This window comes from Abramis brama (genome assembly GCF_963993115.1).
Source record: "Abramis brama genome assembly, chromosome: 14".
Lineage (NCBI taxonomy): Eukaryota > Metazoa > Chordata > Actinopteri > Cypriniformes > Leuciscidae > Abramis > Abramis brama.
Genome location: NC_139976.1, coordinates 37,732,776 through 37,747,295, shown reverse-complemented (window position 1 = coordinate 37,747,295; position 14,520 = coordinate 37,732,776). Strand labels below are relative to the sequence as shown.

The window sequence follows — 14,520 nt, the reverse complement described above, 5'->3', positions numbered from 1 at the left end:
GTAATATGAGAGCACTCTCTTGGTATATCTAAAGTCTTTGGCTCTGTTGTGTGGCTCCTCATCAGACTGACAGCTGAAATATGACCGGCATCCTTCACAAACTCCTGCATCAGGCCTAGATTGAGACGGGCTTCAAGGTCAGTCTATTCTAGAAACCTACAATGCCATCATTTGCTGATAAAATCAATGCGAATAAGGGGATTCAGATCTGGCACGTCTAGTGGTCGATCAAAATGGGTTTTCCCAAAATCACAATGGCAGATTGCTTGGGACATTCATTCCTCAAAATGGTGAAAATTTTAGTAATTTGAGTGACAACCCTACTAGATAGTAAATTTCACAAATAATTAAAGAGGATCTATTACACCCTTTTACAAAGTCTTGCTGTTGTTTCAGGCTCTACTAGAACAGGTTTTCCTGCTTGAATGTTGATTATTCTCCTCATATTCTCCATTGTTGCGGCTCCTCTCTTCCCAGTCTGTCAGTAACGCTCTGTTTACTTCCTGTCTCTATGAAGCCCCTCCTTCTGAAAAGCACACTGTGCTCTGATTGGTCGGCTGGAGCAGTGTGTTGTGATTGGTCAAGCGCTTCGAATGTGTTTGGGAAATGTCCCACCCCTTAACCACCAGTTTAACACACTACTGACTAACTCAACCAGGCCCCGCCCCTTTATTATGCGCATTAATTATTTAAATAAGGAATATATTGACCTGTTCGTTCCTGGAAGAAACTCAAGACTACAGTGGAGGCGTTTCAGGAGTTCAGAAACACTGACACTGATATAGAGAATAATTTATGCTTTGGAACTTTGCAGAACTTTTTAATGCTCAAATTACACAATAAAAACAGATGAACATGTAAAAATGCACTAAAATGGAAAGTAACACATCGAATTAAAAGTGAAATTTTGAAGTAGAAAGACTAAAATAGAACTTTCTTGTAGTAACCAACATTCCAATGATCTTTATGTTAAAAAAAAAAAATAGTGCACATGAGTTGAGTGGTTTGTTTGTCTTTAGTTTCAAGGGGTGAGAACATAAACATGCCAGGAAGAGGTTGAAGGCAAATGATTACTTCATCAACATGAATATGTATGAAGGGGCCTAGAGTCGTGGATCTCTGTAGGACAGGGAAAGTTCCAGAGCGAGAAAGCAAAGCATTCTGGCCCGTGTTAGGGCTCTGATTAAGCATGCAGGGCACAGCAGACACTCAGAATGAGCTCGCTTCCCGCTGGCAGTGTTCGCTCGGGCTTCTTTAACATATGTTCCTTTCAGAGGGGTAAGCGCTCTCTCTCTCTCTCTCTCAATACTAACAAACTGTGTCGTCATCGCCTTTGTTCCCTAAAAACCTATGTTCAGTTTCTGGGAAGCGGATAACAGCCTCTGCTGTGGTGATGACACAACATGATCAAGCTATAGTAGGGCTGGGTATGGACACACACTTCATGATTCGTCTTATTTGAGAACCGATTCTGATCACCGAAAAAGACTAATCTTAACAACAATGTATTTTAAGTATAAAAAAATTAAGAGATGAGAAAGTGTCACATCTTTATTTATTGCCAAGCAACATAATGCAACATATTCCATTCTCTCTCTTAAAAGGCGATAAGGAACAACTTCGAGCTTAACAAATATAGCATTCTTGATTTAAAAATAGAACAACAGAAGAGTGTTTATCAACTGAAAGTAATCAAATGTAAAACAACACTGCATAGTCTTCGCTGTATAAATGAAATGGAGATTAATCCTACTAAATCTACTAAAGAGCAGAGCAGGAATATTAGGCTGCTGTCACTTTAAGACCGATTGCACGGATCCAATATACTGGCATTTTGACACATTTCTGTGTGTTTTTAAGCTCAAAGTTCACACTCTCTGTGTTCCACTCCGTCTCGGGACGTCAAGTTTGGGCTTTTAGGGAGGAATGAAAGCGTGCACTTTGAAGATTGTCTCGCGAGTTTTGCGATCTTCATAGCGCAATCAGAACAGCGTGTGGACGGAGTCAGCCAATCAGAACAGCGTGTGGGCGGAGTCAGCCAATCAGAACAGCGTGTGGACGGAGTCAGCCAATCAGAACAGCGTGTGGGCGGAGTCAGCCAATCAGAACAGTGTGTGGGCGGAGTCAGCCAATCAGAATGGTGTGTGGGCGGAGTCAGCCAATCAGAACAGTGTGTGGGCGGAGCCAGCCAATCAGAACGGTGTGTGGGCGGAGTCAGCCAATCAGAACAGTGTGTGGGCGGAGTCAGCCAATCAGAACAGCGTGTGGGCGGAGTCTCGCGGCACCAGAGAGTAATCTTGACGGCACTCGCAAGAAAATGGATAAGCAGCTACATAATCAAACTCACAAATATTACACCATTTAAACATTATTAAAATACCTAGGCTGAGTTACTAAAACAGTCTTTGTCAAAGAATACACTGTTTGGGGATATTTTGGGGATATTAATTTAATTTTATCAATCAATAAATTTACACTAGAAACAACCTTGTTGTGTTATTTTGGTTTAATGCTGTGAAGCTGCTTTGATGCAATCTGTATTGTGAAAAGCGCTATACAAATACACTTGACTTGACTTGACTTGTTTGTTCACAGTTTGAACGTTCTTGTTTCCATGTGTTTAATTTGAAGATCTGAGGTGAATTATCCATTGTTGCTTTTACAGCTTCAAAGCTGGAGCACTAAATGATGTTCAGAGTCACATTACACGCTTTTAACATTAAATAAAGCACATAAACAGCACCTGAGATTATCATCGCCACACTTTGTGTTTGTTGTTCAAGCGCGACGTCACAGAAAAATAGAAACCGTTTCTAAAATAGAATCGTCGCGTGTCGCCGCTGGTTAGGACAAACACTCGATTAACATGGAAAAGACCTTTTATCGCGCGTCGCGTGTAGTTAGGACACGGTGTAAGGTACAATACATGTCCATTTATCTTTAAAGCTGTAAACTATACAGGGAGGGACCTTGTCAGTTGGTAAATTACTATAATATTAAAGATTACAAACTATTAAATTAACTGCTACTTATTTTTAGATATTCATTTAATCAAATAACTTATGCGTTGATCAACACACGTTGATCTGATTAGTTACAAGGTAGTTTGTGACGTCAGAAACGCCAGCGATTTCAAAGCGTGTTTTTGAGACTGTCTTTGGTTCACTGCAGTTTTAAGTAGAAAATACTCAGCAATGGTGTCGACTTATGAATTTACACATGGTTTGTCTTAAAGCACATTAAAAACACCACATGGACACATAAACAACATTAAACGCTGGATTTTCACCACAGGGGGACAATGCAAAATGAGGTCAATTTCTCTCTCCATTCGCTCCCACACTGGGGCTGTAATAGAAGTAAACGATGTGTAAATCGGTGTGTTTCTCACCTTGAGGCTGGTGTTGGATCGAGGGTGGCTGAGACTGTTATATCTCCATGTGTCTGTCCCTGGAGTCTCCACAGATTCCCTATGCAGATCCGGGCTCATCGCATCGCTTCCCGGCAATGAGAAAACACCCAGAGAGACAGGTCGCTCCTTCCTGAGTACACACACAAAACATACGATTGGAAACTTGAGCGAGAAACAATCCTGTATTCAGATGTGAACATTTTTCACACCAATTTCATATCAAGTATTGGGAAACAAGTTTCTGAATTGCACTGGATTAAGCTAGATAGAAATGTGAGTGGTGCTTTATGGTGAAAACTTGCTGCCACTACGGTAAAATTGGCATCACAACTTTCCCAGTATTTCGTAAAGTGTTTGAAGTAGTTTCTAATGTGTTGCTAGGGTTTGGAGTGGTAACTAGGGCGTTGCTAAGTCGCAAGTTAAATCAAGTCACATTTTTTTGGTACGGGGTTTTATTCAATGCAGATCTTTTCAAAGCAGCTACACAATATTAAACAGTAAATTATGAACATATCTAATTTAAGATGTCATTTATTTAGTTGAAGGTGAAGTATGTACGATTTTTTTTAATGTTAAAATGCATTCTTCCAGTTTTTTGTTCATTTACTACTATTAATAAACACTGATCCTCCCAGACACCATCAAAACATTGAGAGCATTGTCCAGCTCTGTCAATCTTTTCCCAGTTCAACCAATAGTGAGAGTTTGGGGGCGTGGCTACTGTAAATAGGCGGAGCCAGAAGGTGTTTAGCCACGGTGGGACCATGACTGATGTGTTACCTGGAAAAATACATTCAGCTTCGGTTACAGAAGTGCAAACTCGCTGCATTTAGACTAGGGGTGCACCGATCCGATATTAGGATCGGATATCGGCCGCGATACTGATAAAATAGCTGGATCGGGGATCGGAAAAAATAACAGATCCACGGGCCGATCCAGGTTTTTTTTTTTTTTTTGTCGTCGCAGCAGAACCTACGTCATTCAGCTTCACGTGTGTCGCATGCTAGAAGCAACATGGAGCGAGCCAGAGGCCGTTTCTCAATACCAAGTACGCAAACTTCGGACTTGCGTCCGTCCTTGGTAGTTCGGACTTGCCAAGTTCGACTTTGGAGAACGAACTCCCGAGGACGAGAGGATGCGAGTCCGGTTATTCTGCAAATGGAACAGCAGCGCTCTTGATCGCGTCACTCAGCTCGCTCTGGCTACTCCGGTCATCTCTTTATGTATATTTTAGCCAACAATAAAACGAAGTATGTTATAAAACACCACTCTGCCTCTTTTCATTTAAAAAAAAAAAATTAAACATATTAATGGCCACATAAATGTGGTTCAGGCAAACGCGTACATTGATTATCTTTACTGCATATATTTATAACAACACGAAATATAAAACACAACCCTGCTTCTTTTTGTTTTCATTTTTAAAAATATGAAACATAATGATAATTAAAACTGACATTTAAATTTGCCATTGCTAATTAGGTGAGCATTCACAGGTCATGTTTGTGATGGTGGTGTGACACTGCACTACATTACAATGTTTGGTTATTATTATTTGTATGTGTGATCAAGTTGTTGTTCGACCAACTTTTTATTTTTTTATTCTCAGGTACAGCTGCTATGTTGCATTTTAAATTCCTGTTTGCAGGACTTTGCACTTTATATTTTTACATGTTTACAATTTTTGGAAACTGTCAGATTACTATTGTATGTTTGACCAATACACTGTTTTTTTGTTTCCACTGCTACATTTTTTTTTTTTTTACATTTATTTAAAGAAGTTTGATTATATTCTATTTTCGATTTGAATGCACAATTGTTTTTTAAATAAATAAGAATTCAACACATTACATACATCTGTTATTTTGTCTTAGTTATGTTTAGTTAGTAAAGTCTGGTGCCTTTAGTCTCTTCAAGGAAGGTATAAGGTGGAAGGTATACAGTTTATTATTAATTCAACTATAGTATCGGATCGGTATCGGGTATCGACAGATACACAAAGCCCAGGCATCGGTATCGGTATCGGGACTGAAAAAGTCGGATCGGTGCACCCCTAATTTAGACCTTCAGAGATTAAACAGGTCAGGAACATGTGTGATGTGTGTCCAGCATTAAAAGTCCCCCCCGTAGTCAATAATTTTATCCTTTAAAACTCATCTTTGATCACTAAAATGACATATTTAAACGTTTTTTCCTTGGAAAAAAAAATTCTTCATGCCTTTAAATATCTTGAATGTAACTCGACACCCTTGCCTCATTTAGTATGCGCGGTTCTATGAATATGCAAATGAGCCCCGCCTCCACTCACTCCCTCAGCTCAGAGATCCACTGGTTGACGATCACACGTTGATCTGATTGGTTACAAGGTAGTTTGTGACGTCAGAAACACCAGCGATTTCAAAGCGTGTTTTTGAGACTGTCTTTGGTTCACTGCAGTTTTAAGGAGAAAATACTCAGCAATGGAGTCGACTTATGAATTTACACATGGTTTGTCATAAAGCATATTAAAAACACCACATGGACATATAAACATCATTAAAAGCTTTAAACAGTTGTGGCGTGTTATGTCAAAGAACGCGCCCTGTTCAGATTCTTTGGATGGGTTTATCATAAGCGAGACGCACATGTTCGCTCAAGAGTGTTTTAGTCTACTCTCTTGCTTACTCATGACACATAACAACACAGCTAAAAGTATTCCTAATATGTTGGACCTTTTATTGAAAGTAGCCTATTTTACCTGTCGAGACGTGCCTTCACAAGCACCCATACGAGCTGTGTTTGTGATATTTGAGTTACATAAGGAGCGTTTGCAAGCTTATATGCCTATTTTTCTATACTATACATCACCTTTAAATGCTGATTCAATTCAGTTCAATAACAGTGTCAATGTTGCATTCATCAATTATGAAACTAATTCAACTCAGCTACAAGCAGCTCTACAGAAGACAATAGTGCCATTACCGATAGAGTTAGTGCAGTGAAATCAATCATATTCCTGAGTATTAATAGTCTTTAAGATCTTCTGATTCTTACGTCTCAATGCATGTCTATGGAATGTTTTTGCCTGCCATACAAAGTTTGGTCACTTTATTTTACAGTGTCCTTGTTACATGTTACATGTACTTACCATAGTAATAACAGTAAATTATGCATAATTACATGCAACTAACCCTCAACCAAACCCTAATCCTTCCCTATCTCTATAGTAAGTACATGTAGTTGCTTAATATTACTCAGTACTTCAATACATAATTACACTGTAACAATGACACCTTAAAATAAAGTGTAACCCAAAGTTTTTGCATGCAAGAAGCATGAGCAACATGATGCATGACCGCTAACACCAGAGCTCCTCTAGGAGAGACATTTCTTTTGTCTTCTCCGATTGTCTCTGTCCCTGTTGTCATAGATCTGCATTCAGACTGAACCTGCTGACGGCACATTCTGTCGGGAACACAGCGGATCTGCTCACGTGAGCAGGATTCACTCTATTCAGCTCAAACTGTACAGTAAAGAAAAGGTAAAGTACGGTTTGGAAACAAGAACCAAATTTGAGGAAGTGATAATGCAAAGTCCAGTGCTCCTCAAAGTTGAGAGTTTAACTATGCACTTATGGCATAAACATTTGCAAATAAAGCAGCGTTTCAATCCTATGAGAACAGAATCATCACTTCCTGGGAAATTGCCAAGAAAAATATCTGTAATAAAGGCACTTTTTCCCTCCATCATAAATGAGTGTGTCTCGGAGCGTCAGACGAAACACAGTAAACCCTGTCGTGTTCTCTAGCGTTCGGATGCTGGTGTTCGGGAACACACTCGTGTGAGAGACGCTTCTGGAGGGAATTAAACCAAATCATTCTGATCACACACTTCGACTTTCAGAAACACCAAACCAACATTTGAGACGCTGCGACGCCATTGGTCCACTGCTTACTCCAGTTATCCAATCACAGCCTCGGTTGTTGATTTATTCAGTAAATGCCAGTAAATTTCCATCATAGTTAATGTGCATGTCTTCTTTTTTAATAAAACAATGATCGCGATGTGATTGGTCTGCTGGTTAGTCCAGTTATTTTGATTAAAGACAAATATTGACTTTTTTTGTGATGACTTAACTTGCACGGGTGGACTGTTCACCACAACACTAATGTGCACTATCAAAGTAAATAGGGTCAATTTTGATTTCTTGCCAATTTTTAAGTAAAAAACAAAAGGGAGTAAATCAATGCAGTGAGGCTTGCATGTGTTGTGTTGGATCTCTATCTGACGTGTACGTCAATACCAGTGCTGTAATCACACACACACACACACACACACACACACGTCACATAACACGTAGTGTCAATCGCACAGTAAAGGTCATGATTTAACAGAGTTGAGAAACTTCAGGTCCAAAGTTCAATTCATGGAAAGCTCTATTACAGCACTGGAAGTTTCTGTTCCAAATCATTAATAAAAGCAGAATGAAAATTACACCAATAGAAATTGTTCAAAAGCAACTAATATAGTGTTTGGATTGCAAGAACAAGCCAAGTCCAGTTGTCTTCAACTAAATTATACAAAAAAAACTAGATGAAAAATAGAAATAGTTCAGAAGTAAGCACAGTTTCCCTTTTATCAACGCATAAAAAGTGAGTATTTCATTTCTCGGCCTTGAGATTAACCAGGATCAGTTAGAGGTTTAAAAGCAATTAAATCAGATTTAATCAATAAATATCATCTACTGAAGTTCACTGGTTATGATAATATAGAACACAGTCAGAAATAGGCATTTGATGAGTATCAAATTACATTTTTTATCCATTTTGCTCCAATTATATTTATTATACAATGCATATAATAGCTTTTAGCTTGGCTTATAAGAAGTCTCCTGTCAACTTTTCCAGAATTACCATTAATAAGAGTAAAATAAACATTTTGTACAGAGATAAAATTAAGCTTATTTTTGGAAGCCTTATTTGTGATTTTTGTATTGAAATTAAGCAAATCCTGACCTCCCAAATCATCTAAAAAACACAACAGAGTTCAAAAGTTTGAGATCGGTAAGATTTTTTAAAATGTTTTTGAAAGGATTCATGCAAAAGAACAGCGTTTACTTAAAATAGAATATTTTGTAACATTATAAACTGTAATTTTTGATTAATTTAATGCATCCTTGCTCAATAAAAGTATTAATTTCTTACTGATCCAAAACGTTTGAATGGTAGTTCTACTAGTATATTTTTCATCATCTTTACGCAAATATTAATTCTTAGATTTGATAGGCTCATGAAATTCAACCTTGAACTCTCTACATAATGCATGATATGTGTGAAAATATCAGCTTTGGGTGAACAGCTCCATTTCAGACAACTTTACTATTATAATTACCTGAACATGCGACACTAAAACCCTGAAACCAGTTTAACATCTTGGAGTAAAAGAACAGAAAGCTCTTCAAAGCATCCAACAATATCAGGTGTTCAACTGCAGCTCTAGTGCAAGAATGAGCAGAAGACTGAACAAACTGAAGCCATAATGAACAATAAGCCTGTTGAGTGAGAAGGGATCCAGTACAAATGTTGGCAGGAGAAATGAACTCAACCGCAGCACAACACTGCTCATGCTAACGGTTCTCTCGAAGAGCTAACGCACACATGATGAACAATAGTAACCCGAGTAACGGAGGAAAATCATGCACGTACACAGACAGAAATAGAGGGAAAATAGAGGCTTAAGATCAAGAGAAGCAAAGTCCAATAATGCAAGAGGTTTTCAAACTGGGGTCTGTGGAAAAGTTTAGAACAACAAAAACAAATTAATACATTTGATTAAAATAAATAATAAATCTATCTAACGGTAAAGTACTATAGTGAGAAGAAAAAAATGCAATGTGGCATAATAGAAAGTAAATATTTTCATTAGGGATGCACCAATATAAAAATTTTGGCCGATACCGATAATTCGTTATTTGAGAGCCGATAACCGATATATCGGCTGATAAATCTAAATCTAATTTTTATATAATTTTTGAGAGCCTGATTACAAAAACAAAAGTTTCACCATTAAAACGTGCCACGTCCAAAACACACAATTATAAGGTTCTCATTATAATTTTATGTAACCGATATGACAAACTCTATTTTCCTTTTCAAAGTGATTCCAATCATCCAGTCGAACAGTGGCATCTGAAGTGTCTCAGCTGAAGGAAATAATACATAATTTATCACTATTATTTAATATATCGGCCAAATTTTCTTATCGGGCCTATAGCAATCACATATAAAATTATCATATATCGGCCGATACCGATATGGTGGCCGATATCTCGTGCATTTTCCTTATCACATTTCTTTTTACAGTATAAATTGAGTCTTTAAACAAAAATAGCTGCATTTAAAATGTTAGTATTTAGTAGGGCTGGGTAAAAAAAATATCGATTTCTCGATTTTAATCGATTCTTATTTTTACGAACCAATATCGATTCTTAAATCCCAAGAATCGATTAGTCATCCTGTTTTCAGTTGATGAATGAATGGAACATTGTAGCGCATCCCATCCAATAAATCGCAGTAATCTTTGTGCTTTGTTACTATTGATATTAAACAAAGTCTCAGATTTCAAATTGCGTCCATTTTCTTACGAAATTCAAAAACATAATTGCCGTTTTGTCGCTGTGGCCTGAGATCGCTCTGGCTCAGCTCTAGAGAAGCACATGATCTTCTCTTCCGGCTTAATAACACCAGTTACAGCGCGAGATAAACACGAATGAGCGTCTGAAAGTGTGTTAAAGGTAGAGTACAACTTATCGAAGTCCGTATCATGTGACATGGAGTCGCTCAATCAGTGTTTCAACCGTGGAAAGACGTCAGTAAATCAGCTTGTAAACAATGTCATGTAACGTCACATTTACCTCAGAAAAACCATGTGACCATAAACTCGCCAGTCAGAGAGAAAAATTAACTCTAGAGAGGAGCATTTTACTAAATATATGCACCATATTACATATTCATTATAATTTTTAATGTTCTTCAATTTTGAATGCATGTTTGAATAAATCTGGCAGGTTTTTATGACAGCCACCATTTAAATGTTTATATTTCATATAACTTTATTATAATAAAAATAAATAAAAGTGTAATGTAAGTGTTTGTATACAAATCAGTTAATTTGTACCTTCAATAGTATAGTAGGCTAATGAAGCCTGTAGGCTACCACTGACTCCCATAGTTTACAGCATTAGTTCAGAGATTTTGTTTTTGCCATGTATTGTACCTGATATCCAAAATAATCAATACTGAATCGAAATGGAATCGAATTGCAAGCTTGTGAATCGAATCGAATTGTGAAATTTGTGTCAATACCCAGCTCTAGAATTGAGGGTCCCTGATCGCCTGCGCAAGATCATGTTTCTGAGGCATCTAAACTCTTGTGATGCGACACAGCCTGTGAAACAGAAGAACTATGCTAAAAGCGCCGGTGTGTGTGTGTCTGCGTACCTGCTGATCCGGGGCAGGGAGTGTGTGATGGCGGGCAGCCGGTTAGAGACGGAGTAATGCACGAGCAGGAGAACAGAGAGAGAGACGAGAACAGCAGAGTTGATGACCACCGCCCCCCCCACGAAGCCAAAGACGAACAGCAGCACGAAACCCGGACTCATGTCTGACAACACGCGCTACGGGCCGCGCGCCGGCCCCCGATACGCCACAGCAATCCCATCGACACGAGAATCTGTCTGCGTGTGTGTGTGTGTGTGTGTGTGAGAGAGAGAGAGAGAGAGAGAGCTCTGCAGCCTCTAACTGCTGTGCTGTGACATCATCCACTCCACACACACACACACGACCGGCTTTGCAGCAGCTGTCCTTCCTAGCGTGTTGTTTTCCCTCCGCGCGGCTGATTAATGAACCGCTCTGTTACTTACGCGCTAATTCTCTATGCATTTTCCGGTTTCCATCAGCTAGTTGCCATAACAACACTTCTCATTGTCATTTGGTTTAACTTGATGTAGTAAAATAAATAAAATTAAAACTGAAAAACATAATACCATTAAATTAATAAAAACTATATTTTCATTTCTTGAAATAAAATAAACTTTAACTGAAATAAAAACTTTAAAACTTTATTTCAGCTAGTTACCAAAGCAACAATTCTCATTTTCATTTACTTTAACTTGATGTCCTAAAAAAACTAAAACTGAAATAAAATTAGTAAAAACTACAGAAATCACAAAAAAATTATAACTAATAAAAAAATCGACTAAAACTTTAATACAACTTTAAAGCTGCAGTCCGTAGTTTTTCCTCTTTGTCCGAAATCTGCAATTGCATTATTCGTGGAATTATCAACTTTACTTTAAAATACAAATAAAAAAATAATACAATATAAAAATGAAAAATAATAATAATACATAAAATCAAAGCCTAACGGTCCTTACAAAGTAGCAAAGGCCTCATCAAACAGATATGTCTTAAGACGAGTTTTAAACAGGGTTACAGAAGTAGAGGATCTGATGAACACTGGTGACCCCTTCCACATCTTAGGAGCAGCGACTGAGGAAGCACGACCTCCTTTAGTTTTTAGCATGATTGAGGAATTTCAAGGAGCAGCTGATTTTGGGATCTCAGAGATCTCTGTGAGCAACTAAAATGTATAAGTTCAGAAACATATTTTGTTGCCAGTCCATACAGAGCTTAGCCTGGAAATCCAGACCTAAATCTGAAAGATTAAGATTTAGAGCTAACTGGTAGATTAGACTCTTGCCGTACAAAAATGTCCTTCTTGCAAAGGAAGGATTCGAGCGGCGTCTTCTGTTCCTGTTTTAGATGAAAAGCCGAGTCTAACTCGATCACTGTAGCGGCCAAAGCCGTTTCAAACAGCTGGTGTTCATCCAGAGCCATCTTGCAATGTTTACTAATGACTTCGACGTCACAGCGCTGTCGTCATCTCGCCTCTGCCCGCCTATATCAGATTATATATCAGATAAATGATCTAAATATCGCAAATGTATATATCGTGATATGTATATCGCAACGGCCTGCAATAACTGGAGTCATGAACAAAAGACAGAGTAAATCCCTCGCTGCTCTCGGCTGAATAACTTTAGTAGCTTTAATAAGAATCAGGATATATTTAATTCATACAGTGAAAACTAAGCAGTGTTTATTTTTACACTTGATTATTCAGCTTCTGTTGTTAAATAACTCTAATGTAGGATAACCTGAACCCCGAGGTTTACACTGATGTTACAATAACACTTCTGATATACAGTAAAACACTGATGTTCACTGGCAGAAGTTCAGGGATGTTTTCTAGTCACAAAAAGAATGTGAAACACGTATGCAGGTTATATAATTTTAAATATATGTTAAAGATAATTTAAGTTTATTTTACACACTTTAAGCATTATTGTATTGCATATCGAATATCGCATTATTTAATGAGTTAATGCAGCTCTAGATCCTTGATATTAAAATGTTAAATAAAAAGCCATGCAAAAATAATCCCAAGCATGACTAGAGCCGGCCATCGCTGAAGCCCTTGTAGAAACTAATCCACACTTTCTGCTTGAAATATGTTTATTATATGAGAATCTGCTTCAGTTTTCATGCTGTCAGTCTATTACAGAAGCCGTCTCATGCTTCTGTCTTCATAAACATCCACCAGACGATTCTCTCTCTCTCAATCCCTCTATCTCACACACACACACACACACACACACACACACACACACGACCTACATTAGGAGATGCTCACAGCGGTTGCATGTGGGAGACCTCACATGGGTTATTTAAACGCAGAATCAAAGCAGACTGATGGGGAACAGAAATGGAACTGGCATGAATATTAAAGTGAAAATTATTAATAACACACTCCTGCATCTTAAAAAGAAAAATAAGTTGATTTGGAAAAAAAGTGATGCAGTTTTTCTCTCCCTCACAAAATTAGAATTATTTTTCAAAGTATGTGTGTATCAGCTGTAATGCACATATCAAACTCCCAAAAACAGTCAAAAAGTCAAAAGTTTTTGTTTTAAATGACAAAAAAAAAAAAAAAAAGTATAATTTAACTGCAAAGGAGTGGAAATATATGTTAAAATACTCCACTAATGTCAAAGAACTTTACATAAACACAAGGTGATTTTTGACAAGGTGCACAAACAAACTGAATTATTAATGCAGGACTGAATATAGGCTAATTGTTAAATAACCATTTAACAGTGATAATGTATTATTGCTCAGCTAAAAATGAAAAATTCAGCATTTAAAGCATGCCGTAAGGTATAGGGTTGGGCAATAGGCTATAGCCCAATAAATCTGTATTTTTGGGCTAAATGGCAATGTGGTATAATCTCAGTATTTACATTTTTTTCTATTTGAATTTAAAAAAAAGATCTGAATTTATGTATTTATTTAAAAAAAAAAATTTGTTTTTTCATATCCTGATCAATATTCTCCTTCAATGTTCATATTGAAGGCTATGAACACAAACATAGTGAATGTAACCTTGAAGTATCTATTATGTGTAAAAAAGTCAAATCACATTACATTGTAACATTGTATCATTACAATCTTAAAAACAAAATACTGCTTTTTAAGACGACGTTAAATTCACTAAACTAGAAATGAAAATAAATAAAAACAAAACTGCTATCATAAAAATACACTAGTAGGTTTGGAATTCAATAGGCCTAGCACATGTTCACCAACAACAACAGATATTTTAGCAAAATATATTTATATTTTAGTGTTAATGTATATTTTAGTCAGAATTATTGCGCTCCGTCTGTTCGGCGCTCGTTCACGGAAGTTTAGCCTGCAGAAGCTCGTCCACTCCTGACAGAAAAATGGAAATATTTGCTTGACTTTCTAACATTTACAGATGGAGAATATGTCCGTGAAAATGCAAGTTATGCACTGAGGAAAGTATTCGATGTCACTTCAGCTGAAAGGGATCCTTCACCGATTAGCATTAAGCTTTGTATCAGTAGAAACCCGGTGGTATTTTCGCATGACCGTGCTTCCCTCCCTCATGTCCCCCTGAGACTAGGGCTGCCCCCGACTAAAGATATTCCTATTCGACTAACACTCCTGCATTTTAGCGATTAGTCGAATAATCGTTCATTTATGATA

The 14,520-nt window shown here is 37.5% G+C and overlaps 1 protein-coding gene across 5 annotated transcripts in view; it reads right to left on the bottom strand.

Moving 5' to 3' along the window:
* The window catches only part of spag9b (sperm associated antigen 9b), a 96,408-nt gene that overhangs the window by 41,205 nt on the left and 40,683 nt on the right, over positions 1-14,520 (bottom strand). For all 5 annotated transcript variants that reach the window (XM_084134605.1, XM_084134606.1, XM_084134602.1 and 2 more), the window contains exon 5: positions 3,392-3,542. In XM_084134605.1, coding sequence (XP_083990731.1) covers positions 3,392-3,542 — 151 coding nt within the window. The remainder of the gene's footprint in view (positions 1-3,391; positions 3,543-14,520) is intronic.